The sequence below is a fragment of the Gossypium arboreum genome, chromosome 12, assembly GCF_025698485.1.
Source record: "Gossypium arboreum isolate Shixiya-1 chromosome 12, ASM2569848v2, whole genome shotgun sequence".
Lineage (NCBI taxonomy): Eukaryota > Viridiplantae > Streptophyta > Magnoliopsida > Malvales > Malvaceae > Gossypium > Gossypium arboreum.
In genome coordinates this window covers 1,038,853-1,065,125 of record NC_069081.1, presented here as the reverse complement: position 1 = coordinate 1,065,125, position 26,273 = coordinate 1,038,853, and the positions used below count along the sequence as shown (strand labels likewise).

Sequence of the window (26,273 nt, the reverse complement as noted above, 5' to 3'; positions counted from 1 at the left end):
GGCATGATCCGCTCGTCCGGATCGTACTTGGGAAAATGACACCGCAACCTCAAAACCCGATAACCATCCTGTATGGTAAATTTTTTATAAAAATATGATAAATCAATTATCTATATAATTTAAACATAAAAAATATATTCAAGAGTAAAATTGAAAGGTTGAGAAAACAAAAACATCACACTTATATTATACCAACGTAACCATTCTAAGTATTTTTTTATTCAAGTTAAATTAAATAAGTAATAATATATTAATAATAGAATGAAAATTTGTCATAAAATATTAATAATAACACGTAGAAATCAAATGTGATTATTATATCCTAACCATAGTTAAGCATTAAATTAATTAAAATAAATATATTAATAATAAAAGAATGGGTTACGGGAATATGAACGGGGACTAGTAAAATTACAAGAAAAGAGAAATTCATTGAGCGACAACTCAAACTCCACGGTGTAAAAATAAATCCAAACCGAAAGCAACCCAAGAGAAGATGATTGGTTCAAACAACTTCAATTTGACACCAATGGCTACAATACGTATATATTTCTAATTTTAAAATTTTATGATATCTTATTCAAATTTTAAAGTGAGTAATAACGAAAATTATTTTCAAGGAATACTAATATTTTTTATATGATAAAATTTAAAAACATAAAGTATTTTTAAATAAATACTTATGTTTTCTAGTTATTTATAAATTAACTTGTAAATAATTATTATTATTTTAATAATATATATATATATTAAAATTAAAAGATTTTTTTCATAAATCGAGCTCGTCAAGTAATAGTTTTAGTATTAATCCCTACACACCGTCTAATAAATTAAGTATGAAATTAGTAAAAATAGAGTAAAGTTTTAAGTAAGTCGATTTTTAGGGTAATTATTTTAAAAAATGAAAATATCCTAATTTATTTTTATATTATATCTATTCTATTATAATTTGTGTGATTAAATTAGATGTTTGGAGGTGAGTGCTACTAACTTTTTTTTAAAGTATACAAATACAATTACAAATAATGTATATCCAAATCAATTATAACAAAAATAAAGTATTACAAAGTATAATCAAATTAATAATCTAAAATGTTCAATGAAGCTAAATAACAACTAATTAGAGATAAGTATTTTAAAACAGTCAAAACATGTTCAACGAGTAGCGATTAGCAAAAAAAATTGGGAAACTAAACCGAATTTTTTAATTTATAATAAATTTTACTGTTAAAATCGATCATCGATGAAGTGTGATCCATATTTGCTCAGAAGACATCTTCAAATCTGTATAATATAAAAAACAACCATATAATACAATTATTTATTATATTACATTAACTATAAAATATAAAAACAAAAAATAAAATTTTAACAAACGTACCTTTTTTTTTTCCCTCACTCAACTTCTTTATCTATACAAGGGGACCAAGCCCCACCCATATATATAACAATTTTTTAAAAAACAAAACAATAAAAGAGTCAAAATAATAAAAAATATATTCAATATATATTTTTAAATTTATATTATATTTAAATTTATTAATAGTCATATCACTAACATGAGGTTAGAGACCGATATGGTGGGTCGCAAACCTTATCTTACACAGTGGTTGAGTAGCATGGAGTTGTAGCAATGGGCTTAATGTTTTGACGAGGGGTACCGTTGTGGCCATATGACAACTAACCTTGTTGAGGCCGTTAACTCCGTCTTAAGGCGTACGCGTCACTTACCAATTTCAGCTGTTTTTTCAGCCACATTTTACAGGTTAGCAACCTTAATGCCAAAAATGGGGTTGAAACAAGCAAAACAGTTAGGGGCAGGACACGTGTACGTCAAAAAAATCAGAGATGCCATGAAAGATAACACTCAAAGGGCTAGGTTGATGAATGTAGAACTATATTCTCGAAATTTGGAAACTTTTCAAGTGACAGAGTATATCAGTCGTTGGTTAGGGATCCCGCCACGGTCCTATGGAGTTGATCTCTGAAACAGATAGTGTGAGTGCGAGATGTTACAAGCACTACGGTACCCGTGTGCGCATGTGGTTGCAGCTTGTGCTACCTATAGTTTGAATGTCGAACAATATATCGATGATGTATACACACTAGAACATACGTTGCGTATTTAGGGTAATGAGTTCCCTATATTAAGGGATATATCGACATGGGAAGTGCAATCGCCTGCATTCGACATATTGCCTGATCGGTCACTACGTAGGAGAGTCAAAGGTAGACCGATAATAACGAGGATTCGAAACGACATGGATGTAAGAGAACAAGTCGATCCAAAGCGTTGCACCATATGTAGAACAATTGGCCACAATCGAGCAAATGTCCCCATGGAAAGCGTCTACACCGCCAATCTTCATGGTCTCGAAAGAAATTAAATGTTGTGGCGAGGTGCATCTATATTATGATCTTTTAGAAATAAAGTTTGTATTATTTAGTGTTAAAATTATATTTAAAATTAATAGTTGCAACTTTTAATACTTTAAAAGATTTTATAATAAATTAAACAAAAAACACTAATATATAAGTTGTGAAACCTTAAACCAATACAACAAACATCACATAATACTTGAAATTTACATAACTTAAAATTGGAAAGAACCAGGAGTGGTATCATCGTTCGGGGTATAACGGTTTAGGGCCTTCATTGACGGGGTGGACGTTGAGGTGTATTGTACACATCTGAAGGATTGGCAACTGGGTCGATCGTGGCCTGAGGCGGGGTGGAGTACATGTTATTACCAAACATATCAACTGATGTCGGTGGTTGCTCTAGGTCAAATGGACTCAAACCGCCTATATCCGGGTGATATGAACTCGAACCACCCATGTCCGGGTGATATGAACTCAAACCACCTATGTCCGGGTTATATGAACTGCTCTGGAACTCATCACAAAAAGTGTCAACCCATTGCTCCGATGCGTTTAAAACTTGGTCCTCCGAGTCGAGCTCCGCCATATGTTTATCCTCTACCTCCACCGTAGCTTGATTTCCACGTCTGTAGCCGTGACCTGGTACTATCATGTACCATTGCATATATTCAGTCGAGGGACTGAAGTCAAACATGCAGGAGTGCATGTCAGGCAGCCTGTCGTACCGGGTATTCCATAGTGCTACATAACATTGATGTTCCACGCTCCAATCTAATGTATGTCTCTCCTGCATGGTCTTACCGTGGACATCAACAAACTGTTGTGGCTCGACCGGCACAAATTAGTTACACCCAAATTGTTGCATAACTCGATCACTGTTGTACCACTCAACGGTTGAGAAGTTGAGCACCGGCATGTTAATGCACCACATACGAGCTTCAGCGTGAACCCTCTGAGGAATAAGGGTTGCAATGTTTAATGCAGAATACGGCATCCACAAGAACTGCATAATATAACATAATGAGTCAATTCACATCACATACTGTAAGTGGATAAGTTAAATAAACGTTACTTAAACTATATTAATATATATTACTTTCTCTCCGGCGTACGCCTCTATCATTTGACGGTAAATGATTAATGTCTCGCTCGCACCAATTCCCGGAGATGTCGCCCATCTGAAATCGAAACAAACACTTTGGCAGTTAAACTTTGAAAAATATTATCCACACTTATGAGTCGTTAAATGTTAAGTATAATTTTGTTTCTACCTATTTATAAGTGGCCACAAATATGGTTGGTGCGTAATAGCGCTAGAAACGGCATCCCATATAGAGCCCAAGACTGATGAACCAGGACAACCACCATATTACTAACCCCATGTTTTGTTTCATGACAGAGCTCATAGTATAATGCACCAACACTGCAGATCCCAAGTCAGTAACTACCAGCACGAGAAAAATCCTCCAATAGAGGCAAGTACTTTAAGTGGACTCTATTAGATGTGTTGTTCGTGATATCCCCCAATCATTTGCATAATATAGGCTCGAGCGGTATACATCACCTCACGCTTTCGAAGCGATTGCTCGATAATCGCTTAAAATTTGCTCTCAACCATGCTAATGTCAAGCATGTGAAATTTTGTTCCCCATCACGAGGGGACCGTCCAAGCGATCGTGGCATACTACGAAGGTTCTAACACTTTGCTTGACCCATGACCACAGCACCATCAACTCGTAACCCAAGTTACATAGCGGCGTCTTCTAATGTGATAGTGCACTCCCCATGACGGCATAATGAAGGTCAACCAAAGGCGGATAGTAAGTTTGGCCTCAAGTTAAACCTCCGGATCAATGCGGTGTCCCCAAATCCGCTAACCGTAAGTATGGCATGATCCGCTCGTCCGGATCGTACTTGGGAAAATGACACCGCAACCTCAAAACCCGATAACCATCTCAGATGGTAAATTTTTATAAAAATATGATAAATCAATTATCTATATAATTTAAACATAAAAAATATATTCAAGAGTAAAATTGAAAGGTTGAGAAAACAAAACATCACACTTATATTATACCAACGTAACCATTCTAAGTATTTTTTTATTCAAGTTAAATTAAATAAGTAATAATATATTAATAATAGAATGAAAATTTGTCATAAAATATTAATAATAACACGTAGAAATCAAATGTGATTATTATATCCTAACCATAGTTAAGCATTAAATTAATTAAAATAAATATATTAATAATAAAAGAATGGGTTACGGGAATATGAACGGGGACTAGTAAAATTACAAGAAAAGAGAAATTCATTGAGCAGCAACTCAAACTCCACCGGTGTAAAAAATAAATCCAAACCAGAAAGCAACCCAAGAGAAGATGATTGGTTCAAACAACTTCAATTTGACACCAATGGCTACAATACGTATATATTTCTAATTTTAAAATTTTATGATATCTTATTCAAATTTTAAAGTGAGTAATAACGAAAATTATTTTTCAAGGAATACTAATATTTTTTATATGATAAAATTTAAAAACATAAAGTATTTTTAAATAAATACTTATGTTTTCTAGTTATTTATAAATTAACTTGTAAATAATTATTATTATTTTAATAATATATATATATATTAAAATTAAAAGATTTTTTTCATAAATCGAGCTCGTCAAGTAATAGTTTTGCGTATTAATCCCTACACACCGTCTAATAAATTAAGTATGAAATTAGTAAAAATAGAGTAAAGTTTTAAGTAAGTCGATTTTTAGGGTAATTATTTTAAAAAATGAAAATATCCTAATTTATTTTTATATTATATCTATTCTATTATAATTTGTGTGATTAAATTAGATGTTTGGAGGTGAGTGCTACTAACTTTTTTTTAAAGTATACAAATACAATTACAAATAATGTATATCCAAATCAATTATAACAAAAATAAAGTATTACAAAGTATAATCAAATTAATAATCTAAAATGTTCAATGAAGCTAAATAACAACTAATTAGAGATAAGTATTTTAAAACAGTCAAAACATGTTCAACAGAGTAGCGATTAGCAAAAAAAAATTGGGAAACTAAACCGAATTTTTTTTAATTTATAATAAATTTTACTGTTCCGTCGATCATCGATGAAGTGTGATCCATATTTGCTCCAGAAGACATCTTCAAATCTGTATAATATAAAAAAACAACCATATAATACAATTATTTATTATATTACATTAACTATAAAATATAAAAACAAAAAAATAAAATTTTAACAAACGTACCTTTTTTTTTTTCCCTCACTCAACTTCTTTATCTATACAAGGGGACCAAGCCCCACCCATATATATAACAATTTTTTTAAAAAACAAAACAATAAAAGAGTCAAAATAATAAAAAATATATTCAATATATATTTTTAAATTTATATTATATTTAAATTTATTAATAGTCATATCACTAACATGATGTGACAAATTATAATAAAATATATATATATATATATATATATATATTTTAATTTAAACTTTAAAATTTAAATACATATATCTAATGTTAAAAAGAATTTAAAAATAATATTTAAAATTGTAAAAAATATATTATAAAACATTTTAAATATACAATACAAAATTTTTATTTAATAATAAAATAAATAAACAAAACAAAATAAGAAAAAACATAAAATTTCAAAAAGTAAAAAAAGGAAAAGACAAAATTTTAAAAAATATTTAAAATATTATGATTTCTTATATTATTAAGAAATTATAATTTTTTAAATGTATTTAAAATTGTATTTAAAATTTTAAAAAATCTCAAAATACATATCTAAAATTTAAAAATATGTATATTAATAAAATATTTCAAAATTTTTAAAGTTAATAATAATAATTAAACATAAAAGAAAAAACAAAACAATAAAAGAGTCAAAAAATAAAAAATATATTTAATATTTATAAAATAATATTTAATATATATTTTTAAAATTTATATTATATTTAAATTTATTAATAATCACATCACTGACATGATGTAACTAGTTATAATAAATATATATATATATATATTAATTTAAACTTTAAACTTTAAACTTTAAATATATATACCTAATGATAAAAAGAATTTAAAAATAATATTTAAAATTGTATATAAAATTAATAAAATATTAAACATACATTTCAAATATTATAAAAGTAATAATTTCAAAACTAATTTGAAAAATACATTTTAAAATTTATAAAAATTAATTTCACAAATATATATATAAAGTTAAAAATATTTTTAAAAATAATAATTAAAATTTTAAAAAATATTATAAAACATTTTAAATATATATTACAAATTTTTAAAATTAATAATATAAATTAAATAAGCAAAATAAATTAAGAAAATAATATAAAACTAAAAAAAGAAAAAAATTTAAGAAAGAGACAAAATATAAGAAAAAAAGTAAAAAAATAAAAAAAGTAAAAAAAAAATATAAGAACCTGACAAATCAGAAAAGTAGTGGCGCCATTTAGAATGGCTCCACCCAAAAATGGAAAAAATTTTTAAATCCCCGTTTTTCCAGATTTTTTAGTATTTCCCTAATATTTTATACTGGTGGCGCCATTCAACATGGCTCTACCAAAAAATAATTTTTTAATACCCTTGGCTGACGTGGCAAAGTGGTGGCGCCATATCATATGGCTCCACCACTTTTTTACTGTAGAAAATATGTTATTTTTGTACATAATTAAAAGAATGGGTTATTTTGATAATTAATTTATTTTTTAGGGTTACTTTTATAAAAAAACCCAACGCAAACGGTTAATCTCAAAGCATTTTTCATTCCAGTTAGGCTGAGTAAAATTCGATTTCCCTTAAAATAAAATTTAATTTATTTTAAAAATTTCGAAGTGGAGTCAAATTAAGATTTTAAATTTAAATAATTTAAATAAACTGAATATAAACTATATAATTTTAAATTTTATATTTATATTCCCCGCATCCTAAATCCGAATCCTTTTACGATACTCAGTTCTCCCAAAGCCCAAACCCACCTTATTTCCCCCTCAAAAGCCCATCTGCCATTTTTCCAATTTCCCAAAGCTTAGCCAACCCCACCATCCCAATTTTCCCAAAAGTCATGATTCCACCGTCCATTCTCTTCTCCATTCAAACTTGAAACATACTTAAACCCTAAATCAATTATTCTCTTCTTCTTCTTCTTTTTTAAACCCTAATTAAACCCTAAGTTATTCTTCCTATTCATCAATTCATTCAAACCCCCAATCGCTATAATGACAAATCCAGGAAAATTTTTAAAGAAAAATATTTTTTAAAAATACATAAAATAAATAACACCAAAATTATTTTTTAAATTTAACTCGAACAAATATATTCGATTTGATTCAAATTTTATCTCACTTAACTTAATTTATAAAATTTTTAAATTAAATTAAAATAATAAAATAAAATTCAAAAACTCAATTAACTAAAATTTTTTCATTTAATTCGATCGAAAACTTACTCCTACGTTTAGCTCATCCAATAACACCGTTTAACTGACATAAAACTCTACGCTTTTTGCTTCATCCAATCATCCCTTAAATGCACCGTTTACTTCATCTAGTTTTATTTTCTTAATTCCTTAAACCCCGTAATAAATACTGCTTTCAAAAAAGTATCCTTGTCCTCAAGGATCAAAATGAGGAAAAGTGGCCTGTAGTTGCTGCAATGGTTCCTAAGTGGTATCTTTAGGAAATGTGTTTGCCTATTCTACAACGAACTCGATGATCGCTTGGTTGCTTTTCTTCACCATTTTCCTCTCCAAAACTCTAATTGGATCCTTAAGCAAGGCCCTATGAACATCCACTAGAGGAAATTGAGCTTGGACTGGTGCTGCTCCCTCATACTTCTTCAATTGAGATACATGAAAAGTAGAATGAATGCGTGAGCCTGAAGGTAACTACAATTTATAGGCTACCTGTCCCACCTTGTCCATTATTGGAAATGGACCAAAATACTTAGGAGACAACTTCTAATTTTAATCTTGATATTATAATATTCAACCTTATCACAAACGTAATTAATTTTATTATTGTTGTTGTTTTAAATAACCTCGGAATCAATTTCACCATCCATCTAAATGGACACTAAAATGTTTTTTTTTTTTTAAAAATGACCCAAGAGATTTTACAGCACATGAATTGAGGCAATTAATCGACTTGATAGTGGGTGATCACCTTCTTCATCATATTATGAATTTATCATAATTCTCATGCTACTTAAAATATTTATAGATAAACATTTAAGTGAATATAAAGTATGATAAACTTAAAATATATATATATATATATATATATATATATATATAACTTGATATCATATTTAACATTTAACTTAAAATCATTTAAAAGAGAGTCCTTAAAGTGTAATTTTTCTTATCTTCCTTGTTGCATTTAAATCTAAGTTTGTAATAATCTTTCATTTTTACTTGTGATTCTACAAGCTGAAGCTGAAATTTTTCTATATAATAGATTCTCTCTCTTCCTAGGCCTTATAAATAAGAGATGATGAAATCTCCTAGTTTACCACAGCCAAGCCTTAGCACATATAAGCTTCCTACACTAAAAGCCCTTCTCCCTAGTCTGCCTATTCACCTTTTCTTTTTCAAGCTTACTTCAGTTACACCTTCTTTCAGCTTCTTTTGCCAATTATCTGCATTGTTGTAACTTCTTATAATTCTTCAGACTGAATTTGTGTCCAACAAAATCAATGAGAGCAATGGAAGACATGATATGTGATATTCACTAAGACCTCATGATGTTGCCTGAGCCATACCATCAACACACTTCCTTATGAGCTTGGTGCCAGCCCTATAGTTGATGAGCTGGACCATGACCCTAGTGGGAGAGATGCAGATTTGGCTTAAAAGGGCTCGGGTATGACCCGGTGTCTCGATCCCGGTTGAGGGGTCCGTCAGCCCTTGGTGAATGGTACTATCTTACCCATAAATTCCATATAAGGGCATAGGTTCAAATCCTACTAAGCAGATGTTGACATTTTTTTTAGTGGGTAGAGACGCTCTCACCCCCTAAACCCCTCGATACTCTCTGAAATCTAAGAATAAAACTAAGCACAAACACCTGGACCAATACCGGACCTCTTTAGGGTTTGCTAGCCAGACAACACTTGGCAGACTTCTCCCCAAGTAAACCTGACCTCCTCTCGGGTTGTAATATCCCTCCATGTTGAAAGGGAAATGTTGTATAAAGGGCTTTGCTTTGTGTTCAGTTCCTTGAATAAAATTGTGTATAAAATGACACTTAGTAGATACGTAGTATCATTAAATGCTCACTGTTTAATGGATAATGCATGTTTCCATTTCCACGGATATGATAATATAATGATGCATTTAACTTTGTAGGATTCTATACTATCAGAAACAGACATAAATTCCTGGTTTTTTTAAATCAAATTTAGGTTCACACAGTGGTTCATGGAGCTCTCACTGAAGAATATTTTTAAACTAACATATAGAATAAAGGTTCCCACATCCAAAATGCATGGCTCTTCTTTCTGGTACTCAAATATGTTCCCAATAGAAAACTCACCCACTTACAAAAAGTAATCACATGTATTATGAGTAAACTATTGCACAAGCAACATCAAGCTGATGAAATTTCTTTAGGATATTGCAGGTTTTCAGTGCCTTTTTTTCATTTTTTTAAGGTGTTAATTAGTACTAAAAGTGATATCAAATTAGTTGGTTCTTGACTTTTCTGGCCATGTCACCTCCATTGAACAAACACTTGGCACGACAGTATCCGTTAACAAGTTTAGTTAATGATTTCTTTATCAAATTGATGTCTATATGGACTTATCTGAGAGACAAAAAGGTGATGTTGGAACTTTTTTATGCTTCCATTCTATTCCACCCATCTAAAACCTTAAAGGATAGAAAACTTATTTTAACATGCTTGGAAGTTCCTATATGGCATATGGATACTTATATGTATATCATTTGTTAATTATTTATTCAGGGTTTTTTTCCAAACGTGTAGCCTTTAACAGTACCTACCTCATGGATGATGCTCTTATACAATGAGCACTTCTTGTAAAGCTAATTACTTTATTCTTTGCAGTAAGATAGCTGAGAATGGGGAATCCTGCCCCCACCATTGGTGAAGGAAGAGTTGTTGTCATTTGCACGTATGACCATTCGTCATTCGCAGGCTTCACTCGAGCATGTCAAAGGATTGCTATATGTTTAAGAGCAGCAGAGCTATGCATTAAGTGAAGTGAGCCTATGTGTATGCTCACATGTGTGAAGAATCGTTGCAAGTTGTAGTGCACAAAAAAGGACATCACCATTCGCGATCTCATTCGTAATCTTTTCTGCAGAAGGATTCAAAGGGAAGTGATTTTGTGAATCTGGTGTAAATTGACTTGCCAGCCTCAGAATTTTGTACTTTTGTTGTAACATTTTGATAGGAATTAGAAAGTATAAATCCCATAAATTCTACCAAAAAGGTTGGAATACATATGGTTAGTAGGCAAACACGTAGGTCGCGGAATCGAGCTAACATGAATCTTGCTACTTGTGTTGTTTTATTTTTTTTCTCTCTTGAACCATCTATTTAAAGAAGTGATTATATCAGAACATGTTTTAAGTTGAGTAATACATAGCAGAAACTTGAATTAGCCAACTTGTTAAGCCCATGGAAACACAGTAGTCCCCCATCCCATAAAGTAGCATCTATAAGTCCCTATAAATACTCTAGCATGGAAGCTTAAGTTCCAACCACCTTAACCTTTGAACCCTTCTTTAATTTCTTTCTTAATTCACCTTCTAAAAGTCCAACCTTCGATTACAATCGGATTCGAATGCTGTGCTTTTAACATTTAAGTGAAATATCTACAGGTAATCAAGGGAGTTTCTCCTGTTACTAACAGTGTTCAATACAGAGAACATTGTGAACCAGGATTTTTCAGCATGGAAAAGGTGACAAGTTTGGCCTCAGAGAAAGGGTTAGTGCTATTCAGCAAGAGCTCATGTTGCATGTGTTATGCAGTCAAAATCCTATTCCAAGAGCTTGGGGTAACCCCTATGGTTCATGAGATAGATCAAGACCCTGAAGGCTGGGAAATGGAGAAAGCACTCAAGAGGTTAGGGTGTAATGGTCCTGTTCCAGCCATCTTCATTGGTGGGAAGCTAGTGGGTTCCACCAATGAAGTTATGTCCCTCCACCTAAGTGGAGGGCTCTTACCTATGCTGAAACCTTATCAGACTTTGTGTTAAATAAAAAAGTAAAACTTCAAAAATATCACATTGTAAGAATAAAATTGGCTCAATACTAGTCTCTCTAGTCATGAGCTGTGATTGTATTACTCTGTATGTAATCATCTATGTTCTATGAGTACCTGTAACAGCTTTGGATTAGCTCCCTAGTCTCTACCATGTAATCACTTCCTATTTCTTAATGAAGTTAACTTAATATAATTTGTGATTGTGAGTGTGTGTTTCAATTATGAACCCCAAAAAACTTTTTGAATAAACTTTGATGTATGGTTTCTGCAAAAGCAATATGCCATGCAAAAAGTCATCTTTTTGCAATTTTAATGGTCCACCCACCAAATTGTACCACCTCAGTGATTGGCTTTTTACATAAATTCCCCCCCCCCTCTCATGATATATATCAATCTTTCCATAGTCACATCCTATGAACAATTGACAAGGAGTTACATAAAGTTCTGAATGTATAAAAACAAAACACTAATAGTTGTCTGAAAATAGACAAAAAAAAAAAAAAGAAAAGAAGAAAACTCCCAAAATACCAGAAGTTTCTCATTGAGTTCCTCAACTTTGGAAACCCCTATTACATTCCTCCACATGCAAAAAGAAATTCTGAAAACTTTATCTCATATAAAGAAAGGTATTACATTCCTTTGCCTTTTTATTCTTTAGTTTAGTTTACTTTGATTTTACTTCCACTGGTAAAAGATTGGACTTTTTTCTTTACAAGGCAACTTTTTCGAAACAGCAAAACTGTAAAGATGGTTTTCACTTCCGAATTTTTTGGACTTAGGCATTGACAAGTAAAAAGTGATATATATATATATATATTATATATATATTCTTTACCTTTAGCACATTGAACAGCAGAGCTCAATTTAGCTCAAATGAGACAAGACTGCTAATGTCTTTGAAAGAAAATTTACTTAATTGTAGGGGTAAGTAAAACTAAATTCGATTTAAAAAAATTTAAAAGAAAATTTAAATTTCGAGTTAATAGATTCGAGTTATTTGAGTCAACTAGAATAAGTAATTCGAGTTCGAATCGAGTTGAATTTTACAATTCGAATAACTCAAATAATTCAAATAATAGATTAGTGTAAATGCCCCCTTTGTCCCTGTCAATTTTAAAAGTGAGTAAATTGGTCTCTCTCAACAAAATTACAAAAAATTTAAAATAATTTTAAAATTATAAAACTTATATTTTAAAAATTATAATAAAAATTCTAAAAATATGTAAAAAATTTAAAAATTTAAAATTTCTAAAACAATAATTTTGGGAACCTAAATAAGTTAATTAATTATGTATATATATATATATATATATATATATTTTTTTTTTGCTTTAAAATTTTTTCAAATATTTATAGTTTCAAATTTATGTCCTCTAATATGGAATTAGTTATACTTTAACAAGATTTTAATTTGATATTTTTACTTTTTTAATTTTAACTCAAACAATTTCACTTGATTCGATTCGACTCGAATCTCACTTTACTCGATTCTATTTGAAAAAAAAATCAAATCGAGTTAGAATGATAAAATATGACTCATTAACTCAATTAATTTAAAATCTTTTCACTCAATTCGATTCAACACTCACCTCTATTTTTTTGGATCCAATGGAATAATAGTTACAGCATTGGTTCAGTTATTTCAGAAATGTCGTGTAAACAAATTCTTGACAAGTGTAAATACCCTTCTTTCTAAAGGAGAAAAAGATACATACCTTTCTTTTTTTGGTATATTTTATTGGGATGGCTTATAACCATAGGCTTTGAACTGTGACCTTTTGTAAGTGTTATTAAGAGAACTTGATGATTGTTGTTTTATATTGTACACACACATATTAGTCTAAACAAGCTATGGTTCATGAAGGCTATAAAATTAGGACAATATCAACTCAAAGTCCCTCAGTCATTGAAATTAGGGTGTTTAAAATTGAGCTATCATTAATTAAATTAATCGAAAACTTAAAATATTTAACCATTAATTGAATTGTAATTTTCATGAAAATAATTAATCAATTTAGTTCTATCAATTTTGAATTAAACAAAATTTCTAACCATTTTTGAGTTATAACTTTTGTTTTGTCATATTTTAATTTTATTTTGCTTTTTCTCCATAACATGTTACCATTTGCTTTTTGGATCTATTTTATTAGGATTGTATATATATATAATATTTATTTATAATTAATTTCGGTTAATTAATTATTTTAAACTAAATTAATCGATAAATATTTAATCAAAATTAATTTTAATGACCAATTTAATTCAATTTAATCAATTAATTCAATTTAAACCTCGTTATATACAACCTTAGCTGAAATGCGGTTTATAGGGACTGGTCCCCCATTCTCCCACTTTGCATAACATATGGAAAAGGTATCTTCCTGAGTGAACAGATAGATCATTTACATGTTCATAAAATGTTTTAATTATTGCATATTATTAATCCAAAAGACAAAAGAAAATGAAAGAAAAATAATAATAATAATAAATTATGCTGTCAATAGTGTCTTCAACAGATTCCTCCATTGTAAATGGAAACAAAGCATTGGGAAACGCATCAACTTTCTATTACTCCACCTTGTTAGTCTTAATCATGCTGTGTGGGGGACTCTCAAACCTTTCCACTTTTTTTGAATCTTTTTTTTTCTACATCGTTAGATATGTTGTACCAGCTTATAAGCCCAACTTTGAAACTGGTTACCGTCCAAAAGAAACAAATCTAATCTTATACAGCCCAAGTCCCTAGTTTGCTCGGTTGCCTATTAGAGAGCTTGTCTTCTACGTAATGTTTTCAGAATCGGATTAGTGGTAGAACCAGTTAGATCGATTTAATTAGTTTAATTATCAGTTCGATTTTAATTAAAAATTAAAAATTACAAAACACGTCTAATTATCAGTTCAATAAATTTTTATCTCATTTCAATTGGTTCGTACAAGTTCACAGGCCAACATGTTTTTTCCCTTATTCTAGACTAATGTTCTTGATCGGTTGTGATCTTATCATTCCTTGATCTAGTTTCAACAACCTTGTTTCTAAGACGGATTAGTAAATTTGTTAAAAAGCTTGGAATAACTAGTGACTAGACAAAGCAACATGCAAACATGGCTAGACGACCAACCAATGAATAGTGAGATCTCCTTTTTCGACATCCACACTCTCAACTTTACTATACTAGCTTAAGCTTTCTTGTTTCTTTGCTCTGATTACACATTTTATTAACTAAGTATTAGGATACCTTTTGGAACACATGTACGATGCCCCTTAACCCATGTTCATCTTGTTCTAACTTTGAACTTCCAAATCTAGTCCATTTACCTCAAAAGTTGCCTTCAAGCCTAATTTTTCATTGAGAATAAATTAAGCAGTCAATCAATCTTTTAACAACTGAAGGTATTGTCCCTAAGTAGGGAATTTTGTCTCCCATACTCTGTCGAGAGCTAGCACACAAAGAGTGACTGCTCGGTTGGCTTGGTTACAGAGCCAAGAATACCTCAGTTGGTGGACCTACAAGACTCAATGGGAAGGGTATCAATATCGAGTATGTAGTAATTATGAGATTCATTTGGGCATGCAGGGACTCAAACCACTAATTTGAAGCATATATATCATTTACTGGCAATCATGGTACCACTTGAATTATGTTGTCTTATAATAGAGTACAAGAGACAAAACCCTCATTAAAAAACACTAACTTCAACAATACCAATCGATTATCTAATAAATAACATTTTGAAAACTTGTTCTAAAAAGATTAATCCTTCAATAATGCCATACTCGAGTTTGACTCTCAACCAATGATGGACATCTCCACTTCACCCTCTTTGATCTGCCCACCCACTTTCACTTGCCTTGGTGGGGTTACAACTACCAATAGCATCATGGTTGTCAAAGTCACCATCTTCTGCATTATATTTCTCTCTTTTGTCTTAGCTTTACAGGAATGGCCAAGCTGTACTAATGGACCAAAAATTTCAATTACTACATATATAAGGAAAAAGCTATATGTATATAATTGGCTGCACAGCCCATTTGTTTTGCTATAAAAATATGTTTTTTTCTAATAAACGAAATTTTAAGAAGTTGAATGAAATTTAAAGTTTTCAGGTCTTCAGGCAAAATAACTAACAGTAACGGCCACCTCTTTTTCTCTAAGGATAGTTATCCCCCTTAATTACATAAGAAGCCAATTGTTAAATGCCACGTGTAAAGTTGGGCTAAATTAGTCATTCCGAGAAATCTATGAGTCCACGTGGCAAACAGAGAATGGAAAAATTTTGAGCTTTAACATATTGTCTCCTCAGGATAAAAAAGGGTTCCTTCTTTTTAAAAACAATTATTTTGGTTGATTAAATTCAAATTTTGAGAGATAAATTTGAGCTAATTTTAAAATAGATTAAAATTATTATTTTTTAATTTAAATCCGAAATATTACTTAAAAAAAAAATGATTTAAAGAAGGGGTAATAGTATAAATTTGGGGATTGGATCCACCATGCCATCTTATATCGATTTTCGACATCTTATCACAGAGATTTTGGGGAAATTAATTAAAATGAATTTTCTTTTTTAATTTACCAAAGAAAGGAACGGAGACTTCTACTTCTCACCCTTCTTTTTCTCGATCAAACACCGACAGTGTGGCCAGAAAAAGTCTTTTGCTCGATTCGATTCTCTCTCTATCTCGCCGATCTTTCATCAATGGCTTCTTGCTCAGGTATTTTTTTTTCCTATTTCCTCTCTTGATTACTTTTTTTTTTTCTATTTTTATGTACTATTTCCGATTAATTTCCTTGATTCTATCATTTTTTTTGGTAAGTGAGAAAATTTGAAAAAATAAAAATAAAGCGGAAAGATAAGAGAGGAAAAAGAAAAAAAAGGAAAAGTGATGTTGGTCGTAATTTCAGTTTTGTGTATTGATAAAACGAAAAAGAAAAGGAAATCTTACCCGAATTAATTTCTTTTAGGTTTTAATTACTCTTTTCTTGTTAGCTAATTAGATATTTAATAGAAGCCTTGTTGTTGATTTCGATTTTCTTTTCCAATCAGAAGATAGCAGAATATTTAGATTTTATTAATATTTTTGTTCTCTTTTTGAGGTTGAGTTCTGCATTTTTGTTAAAGGAACATTGGTTGAGAGATATTGACCGGGAACCTTGTCAGTTATCAGAACATATGAAGTGCTCACTCTGTTTGAGACGTTGTCTTGAAGTTGATTCACTTGCACTCTTACTAAACAAACTTCGCCGAGGATTAATTGAGGTTAGTTTAATATTTTGCAATTTGAATTAGATTTATGCATAACTCGACTTGAGTACGAGAGCAATCTTAGAAAAAAAGGTAACAACAAGTTCTGCATTTTCCGCTTTCTAGTTGATACCATTGATAACGTATAATTCTTTTTGCGTCTGTCTAAGTAAACTAGGATAGGTAATTGAGCTGATTATGAAATATTGCAAGTTTAAATTTTAGGCGATGTGACGGGAATTATTGTGCAGGTGGGTGAAGGGAGACTGAATTCTGAGACTAAAACTGTTTGTTTGCTATCACATTCGACCTGTGTGCTGGGAAATAGAGAACAAAGACTACTATGGCTGAGGGCAAGGAGCTTATTGAGCTTAAGTTCCGCATTTATGATGGGACAGATATTGCACATAGTACTTACGCATCATCTATGACTGTTGCAACCCTTAAACAAAAGATTGTTGCTGAGTGGCCACAAGGTTATTAATATGCTTCTGCTTACATATTTCCTCCTCTTAACTTACTCCTTTCCGAAATCTAAATAATTGGATTAAACATCATTGGTGCTCAGTTTCATTGTCTTTGTTTATGTTTCTTTCTATCTTTCATCTGATCACTTTTGAACTAAGCATGTTTGAGGATCACTTGCTCCCTACTTTAGCGAGTTTCTTTTCTCTGTTTCCTGTTGCTGGCATTATCATTGATTAGTCTCAGTATAGTGATAACATTGCTTCATTGTATGTCTAAAATTATTGTAATAGCTTATATTCATTTGAATGAAAATAGTTTAGCCACAGTGTTCATGCATGTGAACAGAATTGGCCTCTATTTTCATTTGATGATGCCGTTCTGCTTGAAGAAAAGGTGTGATGTTGGCCATGTCTACAAACTCATATATGGGGCATGTCCGTAAGGAGCAAATTTGAATCTAAAATGTCTTTGATGATGCTGCTCCCGTGCAACAGCTGTCTGAGTTAATGGATTCTTTTGTGTATTTTCAGACAAAACTGTCATACCAAAGTCAATAAATGATTTGAAGCTCATACATGCTGGTAGAGTTCTGGAAAACAACAAATCACTCGCTGATTCCAGGATAACCTTTGGTGACCTTCCTGTTGGTGTTATCACCATGCACGTGGTGGTGCAGCCCACTACTATAGCAAAAAATAAAACAGGTTTGTTAAGTTCACTTTCTTATAAAAGAAAAATGTTTGGGAGAATGTATCTCATGAAATCTCGTTGGTATTTAAGATTACCGAGAATCAGTAGGTCTATATTTTCTTCATAACATGCAGTCTATAGCACATATAGTGGTCATTTAAACACCTCATATTTCTCGAGGAAAATAAATAAACAAAAGGGGAACAAAATGAAGAATCTCTTTAATTTATCTACTTTAAGTAAGGAATCTATAAAAAAGCAATCCCTTTAATAAACCTCATGAAGTAGTTGTGAGGCTACTGGAGAAGCAAGAAACTGAGTTAGGCTGAAGTTTTGTTTTCTTGCCCACCAAAGTAACAAGGCCCCAAAGGCTTATTTTGCCTTTTTCCCTCACCAAATCTATTATGTTGTTTTTTTTTCCGAAAGGGGAGTGGAGGTTAAAGGATTCTAACTTTGAATTGTCTTTAAGGATACATTATTGATCTTAATCTTTTAGTTGCTGTGTTCATAATTAAAATTTGAAAACAATTCCTGGTTAATATAAACTTTTATCATCATCAGATTGTCATCAATGGAATTTCATCAAACCATGTTGGATACTTTTTGCATTCTAATTAAATTCCTTTGTTCCATTATCAAAATTTGATAAGAGAAAAATCCTGAGTTCTAAACTTCCTCTAATTTCACTTGGTTTTGCCCTTTTGTTTTGGTCCTCTGCATGCAGAAAAGAGCAAGGAGGATATGCAGAAGCTGAATTCATGCCGGTGTGTTATCCTTTAATTAATCCATAAACATGTTTCCCACTAGTTTTTCAACTTATCATCTGTATAGTGGCTGCTTTGTTACTGTGATTACTCAGGTTACGGAGTTCTGTAACCATCCTCTTATCAGTAAAATTAGGCTATTCAGAAGTACATTTTGTAAAAGCTACGATTGTACAGATGAATCAAATGCATTTTCAGACAGAGACAGATAGAGATGGTCATGTCAAGGTTTGAGCAAATTACCTTTTGGCATTTTTTATGTATCCATATCTAATTGCTCCATTATTGAGTAGCTAGCATGTTAAGGTTAATCATGCAATCAGCCTAGTATATATTAATTGAGCAAGTCGGGTTATCGGATCAATTCGGGCTTTACAAATTTTGGGTGTTTGGGTTGTTTAAAATTCGGGTTATTTTGATTTTTTTTTTCTAGTCAGGTATGAGACTTGGATTTTTCTGGTCAAGTCATTATAAGGTCAAGTCATTATAAGTTTAGATCATTTTGAATTTTGATTATTTCTTATTCAAATTATTTTAGGTTTTGATAATTTTTAATTCGAGTCATCTTTAAATTTAGGTTGTTGATTTTTTATAATAACATTGAATTAGGTCATATTTGAATTAAAGAATTCGGATTAATTTAGTTAAATTTTTAGATTCAAGTTAGAATTGAGATGTAGGTGTCATATGAAAAGAAATTGAATCTTATTTGGATATGGAAAATTTGAGTTTAGTTTTCAAATTCAACAGACTTGACGGGTTCGTTGTTGTTAGCGCATAAATCCCCATCATTAATGTTGATGTCGGACCTACTGTTGTGTATGAGTCACGAGTTGTACATTAAAATTATGTGAGATTTTTCCCTTTTTAAACTCAAAACTTTCTAGCATGAAGTATGCCATTGATACGACTGATCGACCTAAGCCTTATCCAATAATACCTATTCTCAAATTGATCAGTCAACATACTTCACAGCAATTTCTCGTGATCAATCGTGAAATTCGTTGTGCGAATCTTATCATAAATCATTCATTGAATCTGGCTTTCATTAATTTATTAGGCTTAAATATATAAATTGTTACTTAAATTTGATATTATTTTTTATTCAATATAATATTTATATTCGACAAAAATATATTTTGATATATAAAAATACCAATATTAATTTTTAGTGTTTAATTTAGATTTTAGAAGTTGATTTGATGAAAATTTATCATATTCATGATTAGACTGTATTAATATAGTTATTTTTAATATCAAAATATATAATATTTATCAAAAGTAAGTATCAAATTAGACCAATAAATAACACAAGTATTATATTAAAAAATTAAACTTATATTAAATGCTATATTAATCCTTTTATTTATTTCTTTTCTTTTGTAAATAGAAATTAGCTTTAGGATAATATTATAATAAAACAAGAAGTTAAAAAGTTTACTCTGATCATAGAATTTCGACATTTGTTGTAATTATGGACCTCTTAATTAGCTTTTATTTTAGAAAAATGCATTCATAATCTATACAAATATATATATAATGAAAGCCCTAAGGCCTTCCACAATGAACATCTGATCATATTTTTCTTGTAAACATTATGAATCTGTTTATTTTTAGATTATAAGTGGTTAAATTTCAATTTGATTGTTACATTTTGTTTAAATTTGAGATTTAATTTATATATTTTAAATTTGACATAATATGGTACTTCAACTTTTATAATCCATTAGTTAGTTTAAATCTAATTAAAATTGATGATTTGAAATTTTAAGAATTGCTTTCACCGTTAAAAATTTTTTTTTTAATTCAGGTTCCTTATAATGTTTTTTTTTGTTATGTTGATACCAAGTTTTTTTTTAAAATGTCACACCAACACCCAAGAATTTTAACAATGTTAATAAATAAACTTAAATTTTAAAATTGAAAAAAGAGAAATTAAATTTTAAAATTAAAATAAAATATTAAATTCCAAATAGATGGAAAATACAAAAACATTGAACAAATTATAATTTTAAAATTTTTCATTATAATTTAATTAAGAAATAAATAATAATCTCGGATGAGTATAAATGATACTAATTTCATATATTGAATAGGAAAAAAGGTTAAGGTAATGGTTCTACTATATGAATATAAAAGGCATTGGGAGTTGTTCCTTAATTCAATATCTTCTTTATAAGGAATTTTTTCCTCCAACTTCATGAATGCTTTGATTTTACAAAATTTTCCATATTTTTCATTTGTAAGTAGTGTAGAATTTCCCAAATTTGGTAAAAAATTTTGATCTTTTTAAATTTTTTGGTGAAATGGTATTTTTAAAATTTTGATTCTGAATAAATTGATTCATTTCAACAAGAGCATTAAATTTAGCTCAAATTTGACATGTAATATATTTAAAACATATTGATCAAGTTGTAAATATGTGTATATATACTCCATTGACAGTTTGAATTTAATATGTTTAAGAAAAAAACACTCATTAAGTTTTAGAAAATTTATATCTTTAAATGTCAAATCTAAATTGTTAACGTGACATGTACATATATATATATATATATATATATATATATATATATATATTTAAATTTTAATTCACATATTTTAAATATGTGTCATATCAAATCTGAACTAATATGATAATGCCGATTTGTGTTTGGATAACCATATATTTATTCTTTTATATATAATATTTTTTAATAGACTACACCAAAGATTATTAAATTAGTAATAAGCTTAGGTTGACTAACTAGTATTACATGATAATTCAAAAATCATTAAATAATTTAATAATTATTTTATAATTTATAAAAATTAAATGCCTAAAATATAAATTTACTGATGAGTTTACCCTAAATTTTTTTAAGGTGAATAATTGATAATAATATAATAAAACCTGTGCTGTCAGCCTGTCACTTCCAAACCAAATACTATTTATGGGTGGACATGTAGAATATATATAAATATCACTTTCTCCAGTTAAAAAGGAGCAAAGAACGAAAAATTCAACTAACACATTGAAAGACAACTTGCGCACCAAGAAAAGCCTAACTTACTAGACTCTATACCCCTCTATCCATTTCCACCATTTTTCTTCGGCCAAAGCACCCAAACCTTGGCGCCATTCAAATGCTATATATTCTTCTCTTTTCTTCTTAACCAATCCTTCCTAAAAAAACCCAACCTATATCAATTACACATGACTGATCAGAGGAGAAGTAACCAAAAACAGGGGAGACTCTGTGATTATTGCAACCAATCCAAAGCTCTTTTATATTGCAGAGCTGACTCCGCCAAGCTATGTTTTTCTTGTGACAGGGAAGTTCACTCGGCTAACCAACTATTCTCTAAGCACTCTCGGTCACAGCTCTGTGACGCTTGTGATGGTTCCCCTGCTTCCATCTTTTGCGAAACAGAGCAATCGGTGTTTTGCTCCAACTGTGATTGGGAAAGCCACAAGTTTTCGTCGTCTTCGTTGCATAATAGGAGGCCAATAGAAGGGTTTACTGGGTGTCCTTCGGTGAATGAGTTGGTGAGTATTGTTGGGATTGAGGATTTGGGTGAAAAGAAAGGTGGTGATGATTGTGGATATGATGATGGGTGGTTGGATTTGTTGAGCTGGGAAAATCCGGTGATTTCTAGCTTTGATGATTTGCTTGTTTCGAGTGATTCTGATCATGGGTTTAAGCCAACTGATGTTCTTCCTTTGCCCAAGGTAGGTTTCGAGCTGAACCTTTTCCACCTTTTTTGCATTTATTTTGGGTCTATGTTGGTTGGCTAGGACATGTAAAGAAGCTAAAAAGGTTGTTCCTTTTTATGAATGCTACTGCTATGCTTGTGAAAAAGTCTTGAATTAGTTGTTTGACATTGATGCCCGTGAGGGTTCTGCTTATTGAAGCTTCAAGTTCATAATAACATGGATCACTGTACCCTTGTTTTTTTCTGATTCAGAATCGTAATGCTAATTGTGGACAACATAAAGAGGAAGTACTTCATCAACTACGTGAACTAGCAAAATCTGAACCTATCCTCAGCTTTGATAATACTGGTGATTTGCAGACAGGAACTGTGCATACAAGTTGCACAAATGATACAGCTCCAATTCCATTTCCTGCTTATGAGGCATGATCATGTCCTTTTCTTGTTTCTCCAAGAGATTTTGTATAATCCTTTTTGAAATATAGAACATTGAGTTTTGTATGGGATGTTGATTGATAAATATACCACTTTTAGATGCTATTTTGGAAACCGAAGCAGCTGCAAATTAGCCATGGATATGTAGCACAATTGAGAGGCTTGTTTATTGGCCTTCGTTGTCATTTGGGTGAGGTTAAATTGACAATTAGGTCAGCAAAGAGGCGTATTGTTGTTTGGCTGTAAAGTCTGATATGGCTTACAGTTTATGTCGATGATAGATTACAGCCTTTGATATGCTTTGAATGGGTTCCAATAGATTTCTTTTGTGTTTATGGAGCATCTAAAAGTTTTGGCTTGTTTACCAGAAATAGAGGGCTAATCTTTTTTCTCTTCATGCAGTCAAGCGCACTACGGTTCTTCGGCGACAACGTTGAGATGACCGACCAAGTTTTTGTGCCTTTCTCGGAATTAAGAGGTCATCCTGAGGAATGTGCTGTGGTTCCTGATAAACATCTAGGTTCAAGTAGGACTATACCTGTGAGTGATAGTCTTGGGAACCAACAACATCAAATTGATACTGGAACCGTGTCAGCACTTCCAAAGGTCGCTGTCCACGAGTTAAATAGCCAGGAGAGAGACTCTGCGATCTCGCGCTACAAGGAGAAAAGGAAAACAAGGAGGTATTGCTTGACTTTGTTTTGTACATATTAAACATTATAGATCAGGAAGTTCTTTTGACACATTAAACATTCCTTTCTGCATTTTGCTGAGCAATGTTTCATTGAATCATGACAGATTCGATAAGCACATCAGGTACGAATCAAGAAAGGTTAGAGCCGAAAGCAGGACGAGAATTAAAGGACGTTTTGCGAAGGTGGAGCATTGAGATTACTGGTAAACTACTTTTGAGACTGGAATTGCTATGAACATGGATCATTTTTGTAACTAGATAATGTTTTCCTTTGTTCATTCTTTGTTCCTTTGAAGCTAAAATCTTAGTAAGATGCAAGGTTTCTTGTAAAATATTGAATTGTAATACCTATAATTACATCATGTAGGCTATTTTTTAACCTTTAAGCTGATGGTTTGTGCATTGAAATGCTGATTATTGGCTACAGCAGTGAAAGCCCTTATTTGGAATCTTGGACTTTTTGCAATCATGTCATGCAAAATAAAACGATGGTTAGTGAAATTTGAGTTCTATGTTGAGAATATTCCATTTTTTACTGTAATGAGATTCCACAACCAGCTTGGCTACAAATTTAACACCATTGGGAAGTTCATTAAATACTCATGTACGACACCGAACCTACTTTTTACTACCATTAATAGCCCCCTAATGACTCCCCATCAACCTTCTTAACTGCTCATCTACCTTGATTTGTTGTGAAGGTTGAATATGGCGTGTGCTATGAGCCAAATGCAAAACCAAAGACGCCAACAACCATATAAAACAAAATCCGGTCTTTCTTCGATTGGACATGCGAGTTACCTTCTTGGCCTAAGAAACTGACAGCCATTGCTGCCCTGTGGTGACGTCTAGGATGACGAGAAATATTGCGGTCTTGTTTCTGGAAGTTTTGACCCACAGTGGTACTACTAGTAATGCTGCTGTCAGTGCTGTGTATTAAAATGCCATGGAAGCACCTTTATTTCGAGTATTCCATTTTACTCTCTATTAAAAATAGACAATTTAATAAATTAGTTTTGTATGCCAACATTAGATATATGTGTCATGTCATATATCATTATTTAATTATTTTGTGAATTATATAATTTTTAATAATGTTTTTAAAATTGGATTGATTATCGAATTGATTAGATCACCAGTTTATTAGTTTGATTGGTTTAACCGATTCAATCGATTCGATAAAAAAAAATAATAACTCGGTTTCACCTAATCAGTAGCCAATTCATATCAATTTATAATTCAATTAGTTTAATACCTTTCTCTAAATCGGTATCTTATCTAATTTTCAGTCTAACCAGTAGGTTCAATTCGATTTAAATAATAATATTTTTAATCATATAAATGAATGAATTTTTAATAAAAATCCATTTACTATTTTATCTAATTTACAAAATTAAATTTATTTATTTTTAAATAAAAAAATAAAACATATTCTAACTTTTCATACAATTGCAATTGCATTTGAAAGGAATCACCTATGTTTTTCATCATAGTGAAACTATAATGGTAAAAAAGATATGCACTTGCATAAAATTCCTGATTCTGTCACTTGAAAATTTTCAGAATGCTTCATTGCCATTAAGTCAAACTCATCGGCAATTAACATTTAAGCTAAATAGGATGTAGGACGAGTTAACTCTAATTAGAGAGCATTTCAAGAGTGAAACTAAAACATGACGTCATTTCATTTGTCATTGTTTTTGTCTACTTCTACAGACACAAAATATCTCTGGTCCTGTTAACCTCTTAATTGACAGATAGATCCAAGGTTTATAACTTGCTTACTATACGTGTAAAAGAGGGTGGGACCCAACCATGCAAACCAAGCCATTTATTGCAATGGTCATTAATAAACATTGTCTATGTGCAAAAGCAAAACAAGAAAGTTACTAGTAAATTGTTATGTTAAACATAAACCATGAACAACGGAACTGAAAGATAAGAACACATACACCATGGCAAAGACATGTAGTGCCACGTAGCAGTAGCAGGGACATGCAAGGAGAGCATGGTTTTCGAAAAAACCAACAGAAACAGTCTTTGTCTTTGTCTTTGTCGACAGCCGTCAGAGTCTGGTGCTACCGACGTAAGGAGCAGCCCCATGAACCTTAACACCCCCTTCACAAGTATTTAACTCTCCATGATAGATGGTTAATTAATCTTATATCACTATCATCATACATCAACATTAAAGTGAACAACTGAACATAACTTATGTAGAGCTTTCCTAGGACAGCTAAATTGGGAAGCAAGTAATGAACAAAGACCTTCTTAGGCTATACGCGGTGCGACCACCATAGCTCGCCGAGGAGGTGGTGGGATGCATATGAACCGTTGCCTTGGTATTTGTTTAGTTTGTAGCAAATAACTTTTCCCATCTCTGGTAAGAAGAGTTGGAGGAAAGGGATGCAAACTCCATGGACATTAATGGTTCTTAGAAAGAAAACTTTTAATTCTAAGTGCAGTGTCATTGGGTTGGAAAAGAAGCTTCAAAGTATAGGGTAGATGTGAAATGTGGAATATCCATAACTACAGTCTACAGGGTAGTGAACAGAAAAGAAACCAATGGCTTCAATGGGGGTGGCTATGGAAAAGTAATACATTGAAAGTGTCAAC

The 26,273-nt window shown here is 31.1% G+C and overlaps 3 protein-coding genes across 9 annotated transcripts; all 3 read left to right on the top strand.

Annotated features, from left to right (window-relative positions):
- Positions 1–11,048: 11,048 nt before the first annotated feature.
- Positions 11,049–11,859, top strand: LOC108478976 (monothiol glutaredoxin-S9-like). The gene has a single exon (XM_017781423.2). It carries the CDS (start codon positions 11,353–11,355, stop codon positions 11,656–11,658), a length of 306 nt encoding a protein of 101 aa, XP_017636912.1. The 5' UTR covers positions 11,049–11,352; the 3' UTR covers positions 11,659–11,859.
- A 4,117-nt stretch (positions 11,860–15,976) lies between these two features.
- Positions 15,977–19,071, top strand: LOC108477067 (membrane-anchored ubiquitin-fold protein 3-like). 2 transcript variants are annotated; one of them, XM_017779497.2, is made up of 5 exons: positions 15,977–16,380; positions 16,763–16,925; positions 17,162–17,386; positions 17,909–18,082; positions 18,793–19,071. In XM_017779497.2, the coding sequence occupies exons 3-5, from the start codon at positions 17,254–17,256 to the stop codon at positions 18,846–18,848; spliced, it is 363 nt and encodes a 120-aa protein (XP_017634986.1). In that variant the 5' UTR covers positions 15,977–16,380; positions 16,763–16,925; positions 17,162–17,253; the 3' UTR covers positions 18,849–19,071. The 2 variants fall into 2 exon arrangements, with proteins under 2 accessions (XP_017634986.1, XP_017634985.1); XM_017779496.2 differs by having other exon boundaries at positions 15,984–16,380; positions 16,788–16,925.
- A 2,732-nt stretch (positions 19,072–21,803) lies between these two features.
- LOC108476946 (zinc finger protein CONSTANS-LIKE 13) lies at positions 21,804–24,752 on the top strand. 6 transcript variants are annotated; one of them, XR_001870162.2, is made up of 6 exons: positions 21,804–22,544; positions 22,781–22,951; positions 23,366–23,646; positions 23,762–23,860; positions 24,085–24,148; positions 24,359–24,752. XR_001870162.2 is itself a non-coding variant. In XM_017779330.2 (5 exons), exons 1-4 carry the CDS (start codon positions 22,029–22,031, stop codon positions 23,850–23,852), a joined length of 1,059 nt encoding a protein of 352 aa, XP_017634819.1. In that variant the 5' UTR covers positions 21,804–22,028; the 3' UTR covers positions 23,853–23,860; positions 24,359–24,752. The 6 variants fall into 6 exon arrangements, 4 of the variants coding, with proteins under 4 accessions (XP_017634819.1, XP_017634817.1, XP_017634816.1 ...); XR_008276260.1 differs by having other exon boundaries at positions 23,762–24,148; XM_017779330.2 differs by lacking the exon at positions 24,085–24,148.
- The last annotated feature ends 1,521 nt before the right edge of the window (positions 24,753–26,273 follow it).

Coding starts and splice junctions, on each gene's coding strand:
- LOC108476946 (XM_017779330.2), top strand. CDS start 22,029: ATGACTGATCAGAGGAGAAGTAACCAAAAACAGGGGAGACTCTGTGAT. Junction 22,545..22,780: donor ATGTTCTTCCTTTGCCCAAG/GTAGGTTTCGAG, acceptor TTTCTGATTCAG/AATCGTAATGCTAATTGTGG. Junction 22,952..23,365: donor TTCCATTTCCTGCTTATGAG/GCATGATCATGT, acceptor CTCTTCATGCAG/TCAAGCGCACTACGGTTCTT.
- LOC108478976 (XM_017781423.2), top strand. CDS start 11,353: ATGGAAAAGGTGACAAGTTTGGCCTCAGAGAAAGGGTTAGTGCTATTC.
- LOC108477067 (XM_017779497.2), top strand. CDS start 17,254: ATGGCTGAGGGCAAGGAGCTTATTGAGCTTAAGTTCCGCATTTATGAT. Junction 17,387..17,908: donor TGTTGCTGAGTGGCCACAAG/GTTATTAATATG, acceptor GTGTATTTTCAG/ACAAAACTGTCATACCAAAG. Junction 18,083..18,792: donor TATAGCAAAAAATAAAACAG/GTTTGTTAAGTT, acceptor CTCTGCATGCAG/AAAAGAGCAAGGAGGATATG.